A 21,006-nucleotide genomic window follows, 5' to 3' on the forward strand; every position below is an offset into this window, starting at 1 on the left:
TCCTACAAACCCCACTGCTCCACATTACAGAAGGTCAAGCCTCCTCTTTACTCTCCAAATCACACCTCACCACCTGGGAACTTGACCCAATCTCATCCCACCTCATCCCTAACCTTACCACAGTCTTCACCCCAACCCTAACCCACCTCTTCAACCTGTCACTAACAACCGGTGTCTTCCCCTCATGTTTCAAACATGCCTCAATCACACCCATCCGCAAAAAGCCCTCCCTTGACCCATCCTCTCTGACTAGCTACCGCCCAATATCACTTCTCCCCTATGCCTCAAAACTACTAGAACAACATGTCCACCTTGAACTGTCCTCCCACCGCTCCTCCTGTTCCCTCTTCGATCGCCTACAATCTGGCTTCTGACTGCATCACTCGACTGAAACTGCCCTGACCAAAGTCACCAACGACCTACTAACAGCCAAATCCAAGCGACACTACACCATCCTCCTCCTTCTGGACCTGTCATCAGCCTTCGACACACTCGACCATTCCCTCTTACTACAGATTCTTTCATCTCTTGGCATCACGGACTTGGCCCTATCTTGGATCTCCTCATACCTAACAGACAGGACATTCAGCGTCTCCCACTCACGCACCACCTCCTCATCTCGCCCCCAATCTGTCGGTGTCCCCCAAAGTTCAGTTCTAGGACCTCTGCTCTTCTCCATGTACATCTTTGGCTTGGGACAGCTCATGGAGTCTCACGGCTTTAAGTATCACCTCTATGCCGATGACACACAGATCTACCTCTCTGGACCCGATATCTCCTCCCTACTAACCAAAATCCCACAATGTCTGTCCGCCATCTCATCCTTCTTCTCTGCCAGATTTCTAAAACTTAACATGGATAAAACAGAGTTCATCATCTTTCTACCCGCTCATTCATATCCCCCATCTGACCTATCCATCAACGTCAATGGCTGTTCACTCTCCCCAGTCCCACAAGCTCGCTGCCTTTGGGTAACCCTGGACTCTGATCTCTCTTTCAAACCACATATCCAAGCCCTTTCCACTTCCTGCCGACTCCAACTCAAAAATATCTCCCGGATCCGTGCATTCCTCAGCAAAGAGACTAGTGCATGACCTCATCATCTCCCGTCTTGACTACATCAACCTCCTGCTCTGTGGCCTCCCTTCCAACACTCTTGCGCCCCTCCAATCTATCCTAAACTCTGCTGCTCGACTAATCCACCTGTCCCCCCACTATTCCCCAGCCTCTCCCCTCTGTCAATCCCTTCACTGGCTCCCTATTGCCCAGAGACTCAAGTTCAAAACCCTAACCATGGCATACAAAGCCATCCACAACCTGTCTCCTCCATACATCTGTGATCTAGTCTCCCGGTACTTACCTGCACGCAACCTCCAATCCTCACAGGATCTCCTTCTCTACTCCCCTCTTATCTCCTCTTCCCACAATCGCATACAAGATTTCTCCCGCGCATCCCCCCTACTCTGGAACTCTCTACCCCAACACATCAGACTCTCGCCTACCATGGAAGCCTTCAAAAGAAACCTTAAGACCTACCTCTTCTGACCAGCCTACAACCTGCAGTAACCACCGCCCCACCACATTACTGCATGACCTCCTCTACCCCCACCTACTGTATCCTCACCCATCCCTTGTAGACTGTGAGCCCTCGCGGGCAGGGTCCTCTCTCCTCCTGTACCAGTCGCTGACTCGTTTTGTTAAGATTACGTAAATGTTTTTGCTATTGTGAGGCAGTGACCGGGATCGTATACGAGGGACGTTAAATATCCCCCAGAATGTGTACAGAGACCTATTAAATCCATTGGAGTGCATTGCAGTCACACACACAGCTGCGGCTGCAATGCAGGAATGAAGGTGAGCAATGACCCGAGTCAGACTACCTGGCTAAGGCAGATTAAGTAAAACCCGGCAGGGCCTTCATTTTTTGGAGGAGGTCACAGGAGGCAGTGGGGCGGCCTCCTCCTTCCAACCCGGGTTTTCCAGTGGCTCTTGCCACAGGTCCTTTAAAACGCCTTCACTAAGGTTTAGTGTTGTTCTATGTTGCAACATGCTAGGAGCACAGCAGGATAGCTCAGCAGGATTGAGTGTGGCTGAACCACCGCCTAGGAAGGCTCTGCACCTGTCAGGCTCTGAGCGGCCTGGCGTGGCCATTGTCCCCGGCAACCATTGTTTATGGACTCATGTTAACCCGGCTGCGAACCGGAGGACTTTCTGTTTACCCGTGAGTTGCTGAATAAAAGCGGTTTATGTTGGACTTGCTTGGGTCACTGCCTCAGTTACTGCACGGTGTGAACACCGCCGCCTTACACTATGTACAGTATATCCCTGTCACATTTAAAGAGCCATGGAATAAATGGCGCTATAATAATAATTAATAATAATAATAAGAAGAAGAATGCTTGTTCCTGCTCATTAGTCCATATAAGCATGGCAGTGATTGGCCAGCAAATGAGTAAAAACTTGTTCTATGGCTGATTGCATATTTAATCTGGCTTAAAAATAATAGTTGATGGCAGCACACCTCTCCTTCTAAACAGGGAATGTGCTGCCGACAGTACGCACATTGTATGTGGACTTCTGATTGTATTGACGACTGTTCGGCCCCATACAGTTTGCACTGGCGTGTGTGAAGTGATCTTTAAAGGCATAGCTGTTTCACGTGACAAGTCAAAATAAGGTGCCGTACGTGTACACTTGAGTAACACTATATATAGCCATTATAGGACCTCTATCCTGCTTTTATCATTCATTTCTCCTCTGCAGACTCTCTAATCTTCAGTTCTTTCTCAGCAAGTGGGTATGGACTAGCTATGATAAATCCCACACTCCGCGCACACAGAGGTAAATTCCTGCTCTTACTTCTCTGCAGCACACAGACATTTATGACATCTTAACATTTTATTCATTTATTTATTGAAACTATCTAAATAAGGAAAAACCTAATTCCTATTACTACAAATTGTTCGCATTCATATAATAGCTAAAAAAACAAAACAAGTAGAATAAAATAGAGATATTTCATACATATTTCAAAGCATGTTTCATTCATACTTTAACTTACCTAAAGTGAGCGATTTATGTGTTGAACAAAATACTATTGCAACTGTGTCTGCTGGTGTGAAGCCAGTGTTTTTACTGCAAGAAAATAAAATATAAATTACTAAAGCTCAAAAGCACATGTACAGAGCAAAAGGAAATATTTTCAACCATTAAATAAAATGGGTTGCATAAGAAAAGCCAAGCATAGGGCTCATTCATTGGATGAAATTATTTTTTTGTGCTGCACAAAAGATCATCATTCTCAGCAGCGCATCACCCTGTGTTAGGTGGACTTGTGGTGCTGACACTGGCAGCGTACACGCACTTAACAATATTACCGATCATTCTCTGCGCAGCTGAAATGGGGTCTGCCCGTGTAAACGATCACTAACTGGTAAAAATGTTGCCGGTCGGCAGTCGTTTACCATTGTGCAGTGCAAATAAACTCTTAATCTTGCCTGAATGTTGCAGTGATCTTGATTTGATTCAGTGTAGCTACCAAAGGAGTAAACTTTTGGAAGAACTAAGCATTATTATGAGACATTGCTGGGTTGAAAAAGTTATGATCTACATGAACAGACCTTCTCTAAGATCCTTCTCCCTTAATTAGATGACTGTAGCAGACTTGATGTCAGGTTTGTACAGTACTTATATTTTGTACTTGGGGAAAAAGGAAACCTTGAGCTTTTGTCTATTCCTCTGACTTCTCACCTGTAACTGGGAAGAGTCTCTTGACAATAAAATGATCACAAAGTGTCCCCATGCAAGGTAACAACAGCAATCAGCTGCTGACTATAGGGAAGCAGGCAGTAAGTAAACAATTGTCTTGTAACATCAGACAGGGACTAACTGGCAGCACTACATGACCGCTGATCGGTAAAGGTTTACTGATCGCAAGTCATTTAATTACCGGTTTACACAGGCAGAACAAAGTAAACAATGTGCACGGAGCGATCTGTAATAGTTCATGAAGTGTATATAGGCTGTCATAGTTCTCGGCAGCGCGAGTCCTTGCACCGCTGAGGAGGATGATCTTTTGCGCTGCTTAAAAGATGCAGTAACCCGATAAATGAACATTTTGCTCATTCATTGGGTGATCGGCAGCCTAGATAACAATCTTACACAATTTCATAACTTCTGTTTATAATAGAAGCCACAACACTGAGCCTGATCCATTGTAAGACATCCATGCAGTGAAAGGTGGACTTTACTGTCTTATGCTGAGGTCCTTTAGGGCTACAGCACAGTATCTTTTGGCTTGCAGGCAAGAATATTGTAGCACGTGGTGTTCTTCTAACTAAAATGCCCTAGCACAGATTTGGCCACAGAGGATAGTGTGACCAGACCTGTCCATCAGTCTCCTCTAAATAGAAAAGTAGCTTTTCCATGTGAGATGTTTTACAATTGGAGGAAGGTTTGTGAGGAAGGAGGCACTAAGAAGAGAAGATGGTCGACCTCTAAGTAAAACACAGAAATGAATCATTACTCCAAGGTTAATTAGCCAAAACAGAAAATATATGCATATTCTGGACTAGATAAGACCTCCATTGACTGGGAAGTGAGGATTCAACTTCATAGTATTGCAGTATTTTTCATTATGTGAGCGTGACAGATTTTAAGCCCCAAAGACTGATCCCAGGTGGCGATTTAAAAAAAAAAAATAGTGAATACAATCGAAAGGGTTTGTTGGGATTTTAGCAGCTCTGAGGACAAAGTGTCCTCACATACCTGCCAGGATGCGACTACGATTGGCAGGTACAATACAATTGTGCTATTCATTAGAATAGAACAAGTCAGCAATACCTGCAAATAGAGCATGTGTCCCAGCAGGTGTGTGCAGTTGGTACATCATGGGCGCTGCTCATCTCCCAACACAGAAGTGAGCAAAACCAGGCAACCCCTTTAAATCTAGGTGAAACACAACTATTTCTGCAAGCATTTATGTAAGCAGTACATGAGTTATGTGACGGGAACACTACTGTGCTGATAATATGGTATTTGGGCCACATCTATATGAATTGACAGTTTCATCAAAATGACCAACATTGAACTTACCTAGTAGAAAACAGGAATGTTAAAAGCATAAATGCCAGCTGGATAAAAAATACTGAAAGAGAAGAGCAGGTGATGGCATATATTATATCAGCAGTAAAGGGACACACACATGTACGTATGCAGCTACATAAATTAAATAAAAAAGGTCATGAAAATTCACAAGGACCTAATGACCTTAGCAAGGAGCCTGACACCTGTGCCGTGTGATTATGAGCTCCATTCTCACAAGCTCACAAAGTCACCTGTTATATATAGGAGATTATATATAAAAGGATACAAAAAATGTGGAGTCCATAGTTATCATGGGAGCAGCAAAGAGACAGGAATAGAAACTAGACACTTTGCCAACTTTTGGGTAAAGATCTGTTATCCTCAAAACCGCAGTTTCAGTGCTATATATAGCAGTTATACAATAATATAAACATATATAAATAATTACTGTCTAAATGCTATATATAGACCTGTTCAGTCTGAGCTGCGAGATCCTCACTTGGTGGGATGGGATGTTATTTGAAAGTTTGGAATTGAATTCTATGGGGAGTCAGATGACTCAAATACAGTGCAACTTCCAGAGAAAGCTTTTCTTTCTTTTTTTTAAATTCCATAAAGAAACACTCCCATTAACGGTTTTCCCACCTAATCAGTCTAAATGGTAGTGTGGTGTCAATGTGTTAATATACTCACCAACCGCCGCCTTCTCCGGTATCCAGTGCCATTTCGCTCCTCTTCTGAGTCACATGACAGGAATTCAGCCTCTCCGGATCACAATGCGCTCTGTGTGTGAGTCGGAAATCTCTTTTACAATGTAAATCTATGGGGCCTCGCTCTAACGCTCCATATATTACAATGTAACAGCCGCTTTCAGGTCACACAGAGCAGTGCAATCCTGAGAGTCTGCAGAGATGTGACATCTCTCAGAAGAGGAGCGGAATGGCACCGGATACCGGAGGAGACGGCTATAGGTGAGTATATTAACATATTGACACTACACTAACATTTACACATGTTTAGGGGGAACAACACTAACCCTACGCTAACATTTACAGTAGGTACGGAAAGTATTCAGACCCCTTTACATTTTTCACTCTTTGTTTCATTGCAGCCATAAGGTAAATTTATTAAAGTACACTCTGCACCCCATCTTGACTGAAAAAAAAACATAAATGTAGAAATTTTTGCAAATTTATTAAAAAAGAAAAACTGAAATATCACATGGTCATAAGTATTCAGACCCTTTGCTCAGTATTGAGTAGAAGCCCCCTTTTGAGCTAGTACAGCCATGAGTCTTCTTGGGAACGATGCAAGTTTTTCACACATGGATTTGGGGATCCTCTGCCATTCCTCCTTGGAGAGACTTTCCATTTCCGTCAGGTTGGATGGTGAACGTTGGTGGGCAGACATTTTCAGGTCTGTCCAGAGATGCTGAATTGGGTCTAGCTCAGGGCTCTGGCTGGGCCAGTCAAGAATGGTCACTGAGTTGTTCTGAAGCCACTCCTCTGTTATTTTAGCTCTGTGCTTAGGGTCATTGTCTTGTTGGAAGGTGAACCTTCGGCCAATTCTGAGGTCCAGAGAACTCTGGAAGAGGCTTTCATTCAGGATATCTCTGTACTTGGCCGCATTCATGTTTCCTTCAATTGCAACAAGTCGTCCTCTCCCTGAAGCTGAAAAACACCCCTATAGCATGACGCTGCCACCACGTTTCACTGTTGGGATTGTATTGGGCAGGTGATGAGCAGTGCCTGGTTTTCTCCACACATACCGCTTAGAATTATCACCAAAAAGTTCTATCTTAGTCTCATCGGACTAGAGAATCTTATTTCTGATAGTCTGGGAGTCCTTCATGTATTTTTGAGCAAACTCTATTCGGGCTTTCATATGTCTTGCACTGAGGAGAGGCTTCTGTCGGGCCACTCTGCCATAAAGGCCCGACTGGTGGAGGGCTGCAGTGATAGTTGACTTTGTGGAACTTTCTCCCATCTCCCTACTGCATCTCTGAAGCTCAGCCACAGTGATCTTGGGGGTTCTTCTTTACCTCTCTCACCAAGGCTCTTCTCCCAAAATTGCTCAGTTTGGCTGGATGGCCAGGTCTAGGAAGTCTACTGGTGGTCCCAAACTTCTTCCATTTAAGGATTATGGAGGCCACTGTGCTCTTAGGAACCTTGAGTAATGCAGAAATTCTTTTGTAACCTTGACCAGATCTGTGCCTTGCCACAATTCTGTCTCTGAGCTCCTTGGGCAGTTCTTTTGAGCTCATGATTCTCATTTGGTCTGACATGCACTGTGAGCTTGAGGTCTTATATAGACAGGTATGTGCCTTTCCAAATCAAGTCCTACCAGTTTAATTAAACACAGCTGGACTCCAATGAAGGAGTAGAACCATCTAAAGGAGGATCACAAGGAAATGGACAGCATGCGACTTAAACATGAGTGTCTGAGCAAAGGATCTGAATACTTATGATCATGTGATATTTCAGTTTTTCTTTTGTAATAAATTTGCAAAAATTTCTACATTTCTGTTTTTTTCAGTCAAGATGGGGTGCAGAGTGTACTTTAATGAGAAAAAAATGAACTTTTTAGAATTTAACAAATGGCTGCAATTAAAAAAAAAAAAAAAGTGAAAAATTGAAAGGGGTCTGAATACTTTCCGTACACACTGTACATAGGTTTAGGGGAAAAAATAGTTAACGGGAGTGATACTTTAATTGGGGGTTGAAACCCATACCCAGGTGATTGGCCCTCAATAAAGATGCAGCAATTTTTTTTTCAGCTCTACATTAAGAGTACAATAGATTGTTTTCTTTTATTCCATCAACATAGCCAAGAGAGGGCTTGTTGTTTGTCGGTGTTTTTATTTTTTAACGGGAGTATACCATCAGAAAATTAAGTATTGAATAAATCAGGTTTTTATATGAAATTAAGTTTTTTTTTATTTTGATATACAGTACAGACCAAAAGTTTGGACACACCTTCTCATTTAAAGATCTTTCTGTATTTTCATGACTATGAAAATTTTACATTCACACTGAAGGCATCAAAACTATGAATTAACACATGTGGAATTATATACTTAACAAAAAAATGGGAAACAACTGAAAATATGTCTTATATTCTAGGTTCTTCAAAGTAGCCACCTTTTGCTTTGATGACTGCTTTGCACACTCTTGGCATTCTCTTGATGAGCTTCAAGAGGTAGTCACCGGAAATGGTTTTCACTTCACAGGTGTGCCCTGTCAGGTTTAATAAGTGGGATTTCTTGCCTTATAAATGGGGTTGGGACCATCAGTTTTGCTGTGCAGAAGTCTGGTGGATACACAGCTGATAGTCCTACTGAATAGACTCTTAGAATTTGTATTATGGCAAGAAAAAAAGCAGATAAGTAAAGAAAAACGAGTGGCCATCATTACTTTAAGAAATGAAGGTCAGTCAGTGCGAAAAATTGGGCAAACTTTGAAAGTGTCCCCAAGTGCAGTTGCAAAAACCATCAAGCGCTACAAAGAAACTGGCTCACATGAGGACCGTGTTGGTGATCACTTGGTATTCCTTTTTTGGGCTATGGAATAAACAAGTAACCACAATTCTGCCAAAGTTTGTCTCATGCTCTTTGAGGGTTCAATAACATGATCATTGTATAATTTGTGTTGTTGTGAACAATTTTATAACTTTTAGCCACTTTAGGCATTTTGTACAGGAGGAAAAAAATTCTTATTTGGGAATTATTTATCCCAATATTTATACTGCAGTGTATTCCTTGATATGGCTAACTGCTTAGATGCAGTAGTTACTAATAACTGCACCATCTAAAGTGTTAAATGGTGGGAGCTTTGATCCTGGCTTTTGTAGGAGAGTATGTTATAGCGGACGCCTGGTGTGAATGGTGTGAGCTCGGCTGCTAAGTCATCGTAACACTGTACATTTATGCCTCTGAGGCAAATTACCAGCGGCCATCACCATAAATGTACAGAACAGGGCACTAAGTGGGTTAGCTATTCAATATTCAACACTATTTCTACAGTTTGCATACAGAAGTACTGACTCTAGTTTGGCACTTTTGGAAATACATTTCATTAATGTACTGATCCTTAGTAGCAACCGGTGTCTTCGTCCAGAGCAGCAGTCACGATACTCCAAATGTCAAAGCTAAAACTTTTCAGCATTTCTCGCTAGTTTCAGCATCTCTACAGAGGGAAGTGAAGACTATTCTCACATTCACATTACATTATTTGGTGTAAATTCTCCCACTGCAAGAGCTCGACTAAGCTGTAAGGGATGTATTTTTCTATGACAGAAATGAGAGGAAAAAAAAAAAAGTTCCATCTCTACTCCACGCAGACTCTGGAGTCAAAAAAGTGGCATTAGTTTTGCTGGTGTGAAAGTTGATGGCACTGATGTATGCTGTGACAAATTTTTCAAAAATACTTGAAGCCATAACTGTGTTGCAAAATATGTAAATAAATTAGCCAGGCTTTAGAGAGGTTGGCCACCCCTGGGTACATTTTCAGAGAGTCGTGAAGCTTGCCGAATCCTAACAGTGTTTAATGTACATACAGATAGGTTTCGACAATGCTTGCCAGTTTCAGCTGTTGTCACACAACTGCAACTATGAGATTCGCCGCTTCATTCAATGTTCTATTGAGCAAGCATAGAGACTCTAATCGGCACATGACTACAAAGGAAGCAAATCATATACTTGTGGTTGAGTGATAACCAGGCCTGTGGAGTCGGAGTCCATTTTGGTGGAGTCGGTATAAAATGGATAGACTCAGACTCCTAAAATATACACTGCTCAAAAAAATAAAGGGAACACTGAAATAACACATCCGAGATCTGAATGAATGAAATATTCTCATTGAATACTTTGTTCTGTACAAAGTTGAATGTGCTGACAACAAAATCACACAAAAATCATCAATGGAAATCAAATTTATTAATCAATGGTGGCCTGGATTTGGAGTCACCCCCAGTCGCCTCCAGCCTCTGGACACTACGCTGACACACACAGCAAACCTTATTGCCACAGCTCGCATTGATGTGCCATCCTGGATGAGCTGCACTACCTGAGCAACTTCTGTGGGTTGTAGAGTCCCATCTCGTGCTACCACAAGTGTGAAAGCACAACCAACATTGAAAAGTGACCAAAACATCAACCAGAAAGCATTGGTACTGAGATGTGGTCTGTGGTCCCAACCTACAGAACCACTCCTTTATTGAGGGTGTCTTGATAATTGCCAATAATTTGCATCTATTGTCTATTCCATTTGCACAACAGCATGCGAAATTGATTGTCAATCAGTGTTGCTACCTAAGTGGACAGTTTGATTTCACAGAAGTTTGATTTACTTGAAGTTATATTTTGTTGTTTAAGTGTTCCCTTTATTTTTTTGAGCAGTGTATAATAAATTGGGTACAGCAGTAGGATGTGATGTAAATGGTTTCATAAGAATTTGGGAAAGTTATGAAATGTCCTATAAATGTCTGTTCTGTTCCTGATCTAGGGGTCTCGGCTTTTAGTTGAGATGAATCTGTGCTACACTTTATGTACACGCTCAGTAGTGAGGAAGGGCTGTGGAGTTGGAGTCGTGGAGTCTATGTCCATTTTGGTGGAGCTGATATAAAATGGACTGACTCAGACTCCTAAAATTTATAATAAATTGGCTTCAGTAATGCAATGCAGTATGTGCTGTAAATGTTTTCATAAGAATTTGGGAAAGGTATAAAATGTCCAATAAATGTTTGTCATCGCTGTGGGGTCGGAGTCAGGGAAATTGAGGAGTCAGAGGTTTGGCTTACCAACTCCACAGCCCTGGTGATAACCACTGGAAAAGGCAAGAATAGCAGACAACTAACGGTGTGCACATTACTTGCCGAAAATTTACTCAGGGATGAACAACCCCTTGGATAAAATAAATTCACTTTTGATAAATTTGGGCAAGCGCTTCCAGCATACAGGCTGGGTAGACTTGCAGGAAACAGCAGACAATCACATTTTTTTCTCCTCCATTATCAATAAATATTGCTTGTAACGGAGCAATTAACATAATACACACATTAGCAAATAATTATTTATACCACATAGTTTCAGATGTGACTGTTCTAGGCAGTAGAGGACAACCAATAGGATTGCCTGTAATAAGTTGGCACTATAATCAGATCTCAATACTTTAAATATTTATTTAAGTACAAAAATATATACATTTTTTAAAGTGTACTCACTGATAAATATAATCACAACCAGACTGAAGGTGTCCAGATCAATATTTGAGTTAGAAAACGTATCACAAAAGGTTGTGTAGATGATCATGAGAAGGACACAGCTGCTAATGGCACCAAATGGAGGCTTCTTCCTCTCCAACCAGTCCTTGATGTACCTCCGCACAATCTGCAAGAGAGGAGCCAACAGGTTGTCTCTTTCAGAGCTCAAAGTACAAGGAAACGCAAAGTGAACTTGACAGCAGAAAGACATAAAGAGGAGTGAATAATTCCGATGACTGCCACAGCGGATTTCAAAAGCTTCCCAGCCGCTATAGTCTTATTCTGGGGAATTTAACAATTTTAGTGCAACTTCCACTGGGCACCTATAATGAGAGTATATTTTCAAATGAATCAAATCTATCCTTAATTATGTCAAATGTTCTTTGCTGGCTGTCACCGAGACAAGCCCATTAAGACTCCCTGATGTTTATCTCCTCTGCTGATACTAATGGATGTGTGTAATTATCACAATCCCTCTTGCATCAACAGACAATTCTGAGTGCAACTTCAGGAACCTTAAAATTGTGACATCTTCAGGAATTTCATGACGGTGGATAATCGAAAGTGATCCATGGAACACTTTAATATTTAAAATGCCAGGAATGCGCCAGAAGTTTTTAATTAAATTATAACTTATGCTTGAAAAGCAAAAGTGTATGTGTTGGGGGAGTTTAAATAATTCAGGGTCTGAATATCTAGAGTTTTCATGAATCTAAAGATAAATGCCATTTGATTTCTTTTATCAGTCCCCCCCTCTTCCCCCCAAAAAAAAAAAAATGCAGGAAAAAGAATTAATCACCACCTGAGTAATTAATTAGGGGGTGGCGAGATGTAATAGCTTTAAAAAGTGAAAGCTGAATATTATAATCTGTGAATGGTGTATGGGAGATGATATAAACTGTGAAAAGAAACCTCTAAATACAGCGGTAATCCATAAAACTGAATAAAAACATAAAGACTAAGTAGTATGAGCAGACTTCATGCCACTACATAAATGCAGTAAGTAGGTGCCACTGTATACATAGCATGTCAGATTTAAAGGCCTTGGCATTTCAGGCCTGACATGTCACTCACCGCAAAGAGAAACGTAACCCATTGGATTGTGGTCAGACGTCTCTCACTCAGCCAAACCAGATCTCACACTTTGCACTGACGAGGGGCAGTACCCCGAAACACAGTGTCCGCAAACTGAGATTTTGGTTTTGGCTATTATCCTAAGTCATGTGACAAGGCTCGTTAGAGAGTTGATATTGTCTTTTAGGATTGCTACTTCCTATAGGTGGCGCTAGAGTTCTAGTCCTCTTCCTTTCTGAAGAGACAATTTACATATTTAAAGGGAAACTTCAAAGACAGAGAGTGCTGCCTTTCCTATCTTATAAAAAAGTATTTTATTGCAAAATCATTAAAAAAAATGGATGTGGGAGAATGCAGGTGCAAGAGACGGACGACGGCCGTTTCACACACAATAGTGCTTCAACAGGTCCAAACACATACTGACGTGGGGGAACCGCCCCTTTATAGGGAACACACCCCATCCATATGTCAATTATGTATAAACAACACAAAGTTTTTTTTAAAACAAAAAAACAAAAAAAACCCACTTCTATATTCTATAAAAATCCTGACATATCAATTTTTTCGTTAAAACACAGCGGTCCTTGTGATTTTGTTTTTATAATACATTTGGCTAATTTATTATGGTTACCTTCCTGAAAAGGAGATTAACCCTTTGTATCCCTGCAAATCTTAAAACTTCAGAATTAGACTGATGACATTCACATACATGCTTTATGAGTCTTGCGGAACCCTTTCCTAAATATAAATGAAGTCCTTTCAGGCTGCATTCACATTGTAATATAAAGGAAATACAAATTTTTAGCAGGCTTTTGCTACCACATCTGTGAGGCGCATAATGTAGGCAAAGAGAAGCTGAATCCAACGATGTATCACATAGATCACTGGATGGAGCCGTTCTGACACAATCAGAGCTTTCAGATTTAGCAATGAAGCAGAGCTGAGAAAGCTAACCCCGCCCACACCTGGTTCTGTATGTACAATGTCCATAGACATGGAGCTGCCTATCACAGGAGGGGGCGTGTCAGATGCAGGCTCACAGCTAGTCACAGCAATGATGGCTACTAGTGCTAAAACAATCATTGCAAGCAAACAAAACACAGTGACTTTTAACACTAGGACTACTGGACTCGTGACCCCGCCTAGAACTACTGAAAGGAGTCATTTTGACTCCTTGCTTGTTTTCGTTTATTTTTAGAGTTTCATTTGTGGTTATTTATTAATAATTATATTTTTTGTAATGTATTATTATTGTGAGATCCAACAGTAATGCTTTTGATTGTTTTTTTTCTGCTTTTCTTATTTTTCTACAGAAAATAACAATAATTATAATAGACGTTTTTCAAACATTTTTTTTTATTCAAGTGCACACATATAAACAACAGCTGAAGAACAAAAAGCAGAGAAAATGTAGGTGGAGGAGCATAAAAATGAAAATATGGCGCAGAATTCACCTTCTAAACATTTGGTGTTTCGCATTTTAGGCATTGCCTTTGATTTATGGCAGTACATTGCCCACACAAAGACTTACCACAAGTCTTACAATTTCCGACAGATCTATTTTTCTTGCACTTTTCTTTGATCTGGCAAAATTTTGTTTGAACCATCACTTCTGAGCATGTAGAAACTTGGGACGTGGAACCCTTTTCCCTATCTGTGACATAAGGACCACTCAACTCTCTCACAAGCGTTTGCAAAAATGCCTTGCGTGACATTTTTTGGTGGGTAATCTCCTTGATTATTATCCATGCATTTATACCCGCAAAGTCTAAGGCATTTTCAAATGCATGAACAGGCCATCTCCTTGTGCATGTTCGTGTGGTATATTTTCGTGCCATCTGATCCACTACATCTACTCCATATTTTGTTTCATTGTAAAACTTTACCGTTTCTGGAGTTTTTTTAGCGGAATCAGACGCAACAACAACATCTGGATGGACGGAACTCAAAATGACAACATTTTTGTTGGGCTTTCCTTGATATACTGTAAGTGTAAAATTGTCTTCATTTCTAAACACTTTAGTGTTGTACAATTCCTCTTTCATGGATTTTATTTCTTTAGGCACTTCTCGCCTTATCTTGTTCAGTGTTCCCACGATGGTTGTTCCTTTGCTTTTTAGCTGTTTAGCTAATTTTACTGAAGTAAAATAATTATCGGTTGTAACATTGCGACCTTTTTTCAAAAACGGGTCCAATAACTTCATTACCACATGGTCAGCTAAACGGTCCTCAGCACGGCGTGTGTCATCTTTGCCTAGATAAGGGAAGCCATTTGCCAGATATTTGCTCCTCTTATCAACAGCTAGCCAATATTTGTGGCCATATTTATCTGGTTTGGAAGGCATGTACTGCGTGAATGGACACCTAGTTTTGCTTGGGAAAAGTTGCTCATCCACCGTTATGTATGGGCCAGGTTTGTAACACGCAATACAATTTTCAATAAACCTGTCCCACACAGTAGAAAATAGAGCAAACTTGTCCGTTTGCAGTCTCTCCGATCGAGTAGATTTCTCATCAAATCTGAGAAACCTCATAATTTCAACAAAGCGGTCCCTAGACATTGTCGCTTTGCAAAACGGTATTCCCCAGTCATTACACCAAATACTGCTAATCGAGTGACGGTTCGTGCCAGATATTCCACGAGCATAGAATATCGCAATGAATGCATCTAGCTCCTCATCAGATAGAGTAAACTGTAAATTATTGTTCCTGCATGCTTCTGCAAGCGTACAGTTCTTTATATGTGTCAATATATATGAATCAAAAAATAAACGCCATGCGCTCAAAGGACTATCGATAATGATATTTCTTCTGGCGTATCCTGTAGGGCCAGGTGCTTCTCGAAGAATATTTTGGCTGTCACGCCTACCAGGCAAGTGTTCTCCAATTTCAACAGGTTTCCATTGAATACCATCCGCTGAAACTAGTATTCCTTCAGATTCGCCTTCTCTGGTGTTTGTTGTTGCATTACCTTCGCCGCCATCGTTATCTGTTGTTCTTTCATTTCTGGGACGTTTTGCTGATTTTTTCTGTCCACGACCAGGAGGATGGTCACGAGGCAACATAACTGCATGAGCCCGATCCCCAGTTGATGTGCTTGGAATATCTGTAAAAAAGTTGATGAATATTTAGAATTTTTGTTTTGTAAGGGTCCGTGCACACTGGCTGGATTAGCGGCGGAATATCCGACCGGATATTCTCACCACAATCCGGCCCGTACCTGCCCGCTCAGGTACACAGCGGAGTTTCATACCTGAAGCTCCGCTCCGAACCCTGGGCTGGAGCCGCTGTCTGGGACGGAGCCGTGCTCGCGCGTAAGCAAGCGCTGCTCTGTCCCTGACAGCGGCTCCAGCCCGGGGTTCGGAGCGGAGCTTCAGGCATGAGCGGGCAGGTACGGCCTGTATTGCGGCAAGAATATCCAGATGGCTATTCAGCCAGAATTCTGCTAGTGTGCACAGGCCCTAACTCAGTGTGTGGAAGAACAAATAACTACACATAACTACTTACCTTCTGGATTTGTTCCTTCTGAGTCTTCAGATTCACTTGATATGTTCTGAGGAATGAAATCTTCATCACTGTCAGAATCAAATACATGTTCCTGCAATTCGGATTCCGATTCATCCTCCGGTATGGATTGCAAAGTAGCCAGAATATCCTGAGGCTTTATCAAACGTCTTCTCTCCATATTCCTCACAAATTCCATAATTCTATATAGTTCCCTGCTGAAAAATAGAAATGAAATGAAAACTAAAAGAAATAATAACTGTTCTGCCACCTTCAAAAGTAGGTGGGCTGAATCAGTTGACAGACAGCTAAACTATTTCATAACAATTCATACCTGTATGAGTCTTCAGAGCTCGTATGTCTGCGTCTGTTCTCTTTGTCTCTTCAGCTGAACTGAAAGTAAAGTTACTATCCAGAATACTGTCTCCTGCTAGGACCTTAGAAAAACACCACCCTTCATTAGCATAAGATAAGAGCCTAGAGTAAACAAGCTATTTTGTTCAGCATTACACAGTAATACAAGCAGGTAAAACACAAGGAAAATGTGAAAAGTTGACATGTAAATTGAACTACATCTATATGAACATCAGGGTAAATAAGACAGGGTGAAAAAATTATGCACAAAACTTTATAGCAACATTTAGTGACAAAAGGACCTCAAAATATAGTAGGGAGTCAAAATGACTCCCTTCAGTAGTTCTTGGTAAATTTTGAAAAAAACACGCAAATTTTTCACCAAAATTATTTATTCTCACAAAATCTTTTTTCACATCATATTTGAGGAAAAGTCACCGAGTTTCAAGCCGGAATTCTGAAAAATGTAGTCACAGAAGAGAAATAAAAAACGAAAGGAGTCAAAATGACTCCATCAGTAGTTCTAGTGTTAAGCAACCACTGGCATTAGCAAGACAAATTTTAAACGTTATTCCCTATGGAAGGAAAACTTGCACGGCAATCACAACAATTGCAAAATGGTCTATTTATTTTACTTATATAGTGTTATTTATTTTCACAGACAATCATCACTGTAACCATTGGGGCTCAATCTAGATTCCCTATCAGAATGTCTGGACTGTAGGAGGAAACTCATGCAAACATGGGGAGAACACACAAACTCCTTGCAGATTTGTCCTTGGGGGAATTTGAACCCATGTCCCATGTCTATGACTTTTTCCATTCTAAAGTTTTCCATAAATAAAGTTGCGTTCAAGCTGTGGCAATATAAGACAATTTTAACATCTGGTTGATCAAATGTTCCACTGGAGCTTAAGAATTAATACTATAAAGACCTTATTTGTCTGGCAATTCAATACAGACAATAGTGAAGACAGAAGGCGAATACCGGTATATTCTTTTTAAAACAAAAGCTCACACCTAATACTTCATGCTATAACAAAGCCATTATCTAAAAAGGCAACAAACAAGCACATGGCAAAAATTATATTAGAAATTGATATTTTTCCATATAGCTTATTTTTATAGACCTAATTCATCACTAATTCAGACCTAATTAATTACATCCATCTTGTAAAACAGAGTTAACGTCCAAGACTGATCTGTTGCAAAGCTGATGGAAATGGAAGTGGAGGGGCTCAATGATTATTACAGGGTCCCACTGGGTTCTGTAATGTGTCCATTTTCAGAATGGAAAAAATCTGCAGCATGCTAAACTTTTTTCTGTTTTAATAGCAGGCACATAACAACCTAGATGTTCCTTAATATTAATCAATGGGTTTCTGTTTGCATCAGTTATGCAACGGATCAGATTTGGAAATTCCTTAAGACAAACAATGTTTGTGTGAATGCAGCTTTAGAAAGATAACTTAGGGCATTGCCTGGCATCCCAAAATGTGTCCGGTACCAAATACATCTGTATGAGCACGACAAGCACCCACTGTAATATTACTTAGTGAGAATAAGTGCCTTATGTTTTCCAGCCTAAGTTATGGATCATGTCTGTCCAGAGAAGCCACAGTGGCACACAGCTTGGCTCATGTCACTAAGCTGGCAACTTGTAACTAAAGCCCACCAAGGGTTAATCACTGGCCGGATAACTAGAGAATGCATGAATGATAATGTGCAGACATGCTTTTTATTACTTATTCATGGAAAACAGTGGGTTTTGGTGTGTTTCTTTGAAAAATGTTCAAACTGGTAGAATATATGGGCGCACCGTGAAAATTCTATGTCATTAACATTTAATCATAAATTGCTCTTTAATATAAAACATAAAATAAAGGTCTGTCACAAGCACTTATGTGCAGGAGAAGAAGATGGCATGAAAGCGTAAGGGAAGTAACACTGCAGTGACTATCAATGGCATCACTGTTGTTGTTTAACCCATGACCACCTGAAAGTCATCCACCATGAGTATAGTCTTACATGTTATCCAAATTTGGGTCGACAGCAGTACAGGATCAAATATGTTTTGGCTTCAATAAAGTTATTGGAAAAGAACAGACTAATAAATCAACATTCTCATCAAGCAGTACATGTATGTAACCTGTCAGTCAGGGTTACAAGAATCAAGAAGTGCAGGAGCTTATAATTAGACGACTCCAATAATCGGCATGAAGGAATGTATTGCTACGCTTGTAAAACTGCTACATAGTTATACAAAAACACATATATAAATGAGCTTTTGCATTTTTATCTTGGGGGTTGTCCGGTCATCAATATCAGATTGGACACCCCCACTGATCAGAGGTTATAAACTCCATCGGCGGACAGGTGTAAACAGGTTGAACAGAGTTACCATGCACAACTTTATTCAATATATAGTGACCGCTGCCATGTACTGCAGATCAGCTCCTTTTTAAGAGAATAGCAGCTTCAGTTAAAAAACAAAATAGGAATTGTTCTGCAGTACCCAGAGACAGCTGCTACTCGTTGAATTAAGCTTTGCATTGCAACTCCATTTAATGTGCTTATATCTGGTCGCTGTGACCTTATAACAGCTAATTGGTTGGGGTGCTACTGGGTATTTTATAATGATGACTTATCAAAAAGATTGGTCTTCACACCTTGTCACCGGTCAACTCCTTTAATGTAACCGTTTCCTATGCTGACATGACTATTTTTCTGCACACTTTTTTCTTTCTTTTTTTTTTTGTTATTCAGATCTTACATACTCATGAATCGGATTTTTGAAAGTTTAAATCAGTGGTCTCAAACATGCATAACGATCTAACTGGGCCCTTGGAAGGAAGGGGGTTATCTGATGCCAGTGGCTTTTTAGCTGAATATGCATCATTGGATGCACATTCAGTTGAAATGTGTTGTGCTGGAGAGAGCCACTTGCCAATCAGATGTCAGCAGCTGACATTGGGATGCTCATAGTCAGCTATGGAGGAGGAAAAGGACACTGGGTTGTGGGAGCAGGAACAGGAGAGAAGAATTGTTAAGTATTACTTTTTTTTAACCCCTTTACGACCTTGGGTTGTATCCCTGCACTCCATGCGCACTCCAGCGCTGAGCCCACACGTTTTCAGGCCCATGACAGCTGATCTTTACAGCTGTAATGTGCCCATAACAGCTGCGGGTAGAATCAAGATCCACCCACAGCAGTTTAAGTGGTTTTCCCACAAACGAAATTTCATTTTAATCAATAGATCTTGGAATAATAATAATTTCCACAATTGGATGTGTTTAAATAAAATCTTCCTGTGCTGAGATAATCTTATAAATGTGCCCCTGCTGTGTACTGTGTAATGGCTGTGTCTGACCGTGCAGGAATATGGTCTGATCATACCACAGCTCCCAGGCAGGGGAGGAAGAAAAAGAGTATACAGACATTACAGCATGGGATCACAGCTGTTTTTTCTTATGAGATAAAACATTTCACTGTCTGTTTTTAAACAATGTTTTACTTCAAAGAAAGAATTAGCCGTGATCCCTGCTGTAATGTCTGTATACTCTTTTATTTAAAAAAATTGGGGTCTAAAGTAACATTTTTGTGAAAAAAGTTAAATGTTCATTTTTTTCTTCCACTTTCCAAAAATTCCTGTGAAGCACCTGAAGGGTTAATAAACTTTTTGAATTTGGTTTTGAGCACCTTGAAGGGTGCAGTTTTTAGAATGGTGTCACTTTTGGGTATTTTCTGTCATAAAGACTCCTCAAAGTGACTTCAAATGTGATGTGGTCCCTAAAAAAAATGGTTTTGTAAATTTTGTTGTAAAAATGAGAAATCGCTGGTGAACTTTAAACCCTTATAGCTCCCTAATAAAAAAACATTTTGGTTCCAAAATTGTGCTGATGTACACACGTGTTATTTATTAACTATATTGTGTAACATATCTCTCTGAATTAAGAGCATGAAAATTAAAATTTTGAAAATTGCTAAATTTTCTGATATTTTCACAAATAAACGCAAGTGATATCAAAGAAATTTTACCACTATCATGAAGTACAACAGGTCACGAAAAAACAATCTGAGAATCAGGGGGATCCGTTGAAGTGTTCCAGAGTAATTACCTCATAAAGTGACAGTGGTCAGAATTGTAAAAATTGGCCCGGTCATTAACGTGCAAACCACCCTCTGGGGTAAAGGGGTTAATCAGTTAAATGCCGCTGTCAATCTCTGACAGCGGCATTTAACTCGCGCTTACCAGAAACGAGTCACTAATCCCACCCATCAGTGCCTGTGTTACATGACCGCAGGTCGCCGATGGGTTGGCATGACAACCCGGGGTCTTGCGGTTGTCATTGCTGGGGATGCTATGAGCTGAAGCCATGCTGTGTGTAGCACAAGAGATCAGATGATCGCAGCTTCTAGTCTCCCTTGAAGACTATTGAAGTTAGTGAAAAGTAAAAAAAAAAAATGTTTTTGAAAATCTAAAAAAAAAATGAACAAAAATATAAGAGTTCAAATCACCCCCCTTTCACCCCATTCAAAATAAAACACAAAAAATCAAATATACACATATTTGCTGTCGCTGCGTTCAGAATCATCCGATCATTATATAAAAATTAATCTGATAGGTAAACGGCATAACGATAAAAAAAATCAAAAATGACAGTTTTTTAGTCACCATAACATTACAATGAAATGCAATAATGAATAATGAAAACATTGTATCTATCCCA

The 21,006-nt window shown here is 40.4% G+C and overlaps 1 protein-coding gene across 2 annotated transcripts in view; it reads right to left on the reverse strand.

The window, feature by feature from the left end:
- SLC10A7 (solute carrier family 10 member 7) overlaps positions 1-21,006 on the reverse strand; it is a 248,028-nt gene that overhangs the window by 39,532 nt on the left and 187,490 nt on the right. Inside the window, exons 8-10 of one of the 2 annotated variants that reach the window (XM_073642504.1) lie at positions 11,305-11,470; positions 5,095-5,146; positions 3,062-3,135 (exon numbers count right to left, since the gene is read on the reverse strand). In XM_073642504.1, coding sequence (XP_073498605.1) covers positions 3,062-3,135; positions 5,095-5,146; positions 11,305-11,470 — 292 coding nt within the window. Of the gene's footprint in view, positions 1-3,061; positions 3,136-5,094; positions 5,147-11,304; positions 11,471-21,006 lie in introns of those variants that run through there. The other variant, XR_012247589.1, reaches the window with a different exon arrangement.

Source organism: Phyllobates terribilis, unplaced genomic scaffold, assembly GCF_046119375.1.
Source record: "Phyllobates terribilis strain yellow unplaced genomic scaffold, ASM4611937v1 Scaffold_1__5_contigs__length_1240528914, whole genome shotgun sequence".
NCBI lineage: Eukaryota > Metazoa > Chordata > Amphibia > Anura > Dendrobatidae > Phyllobates > Phyllobates terribilis.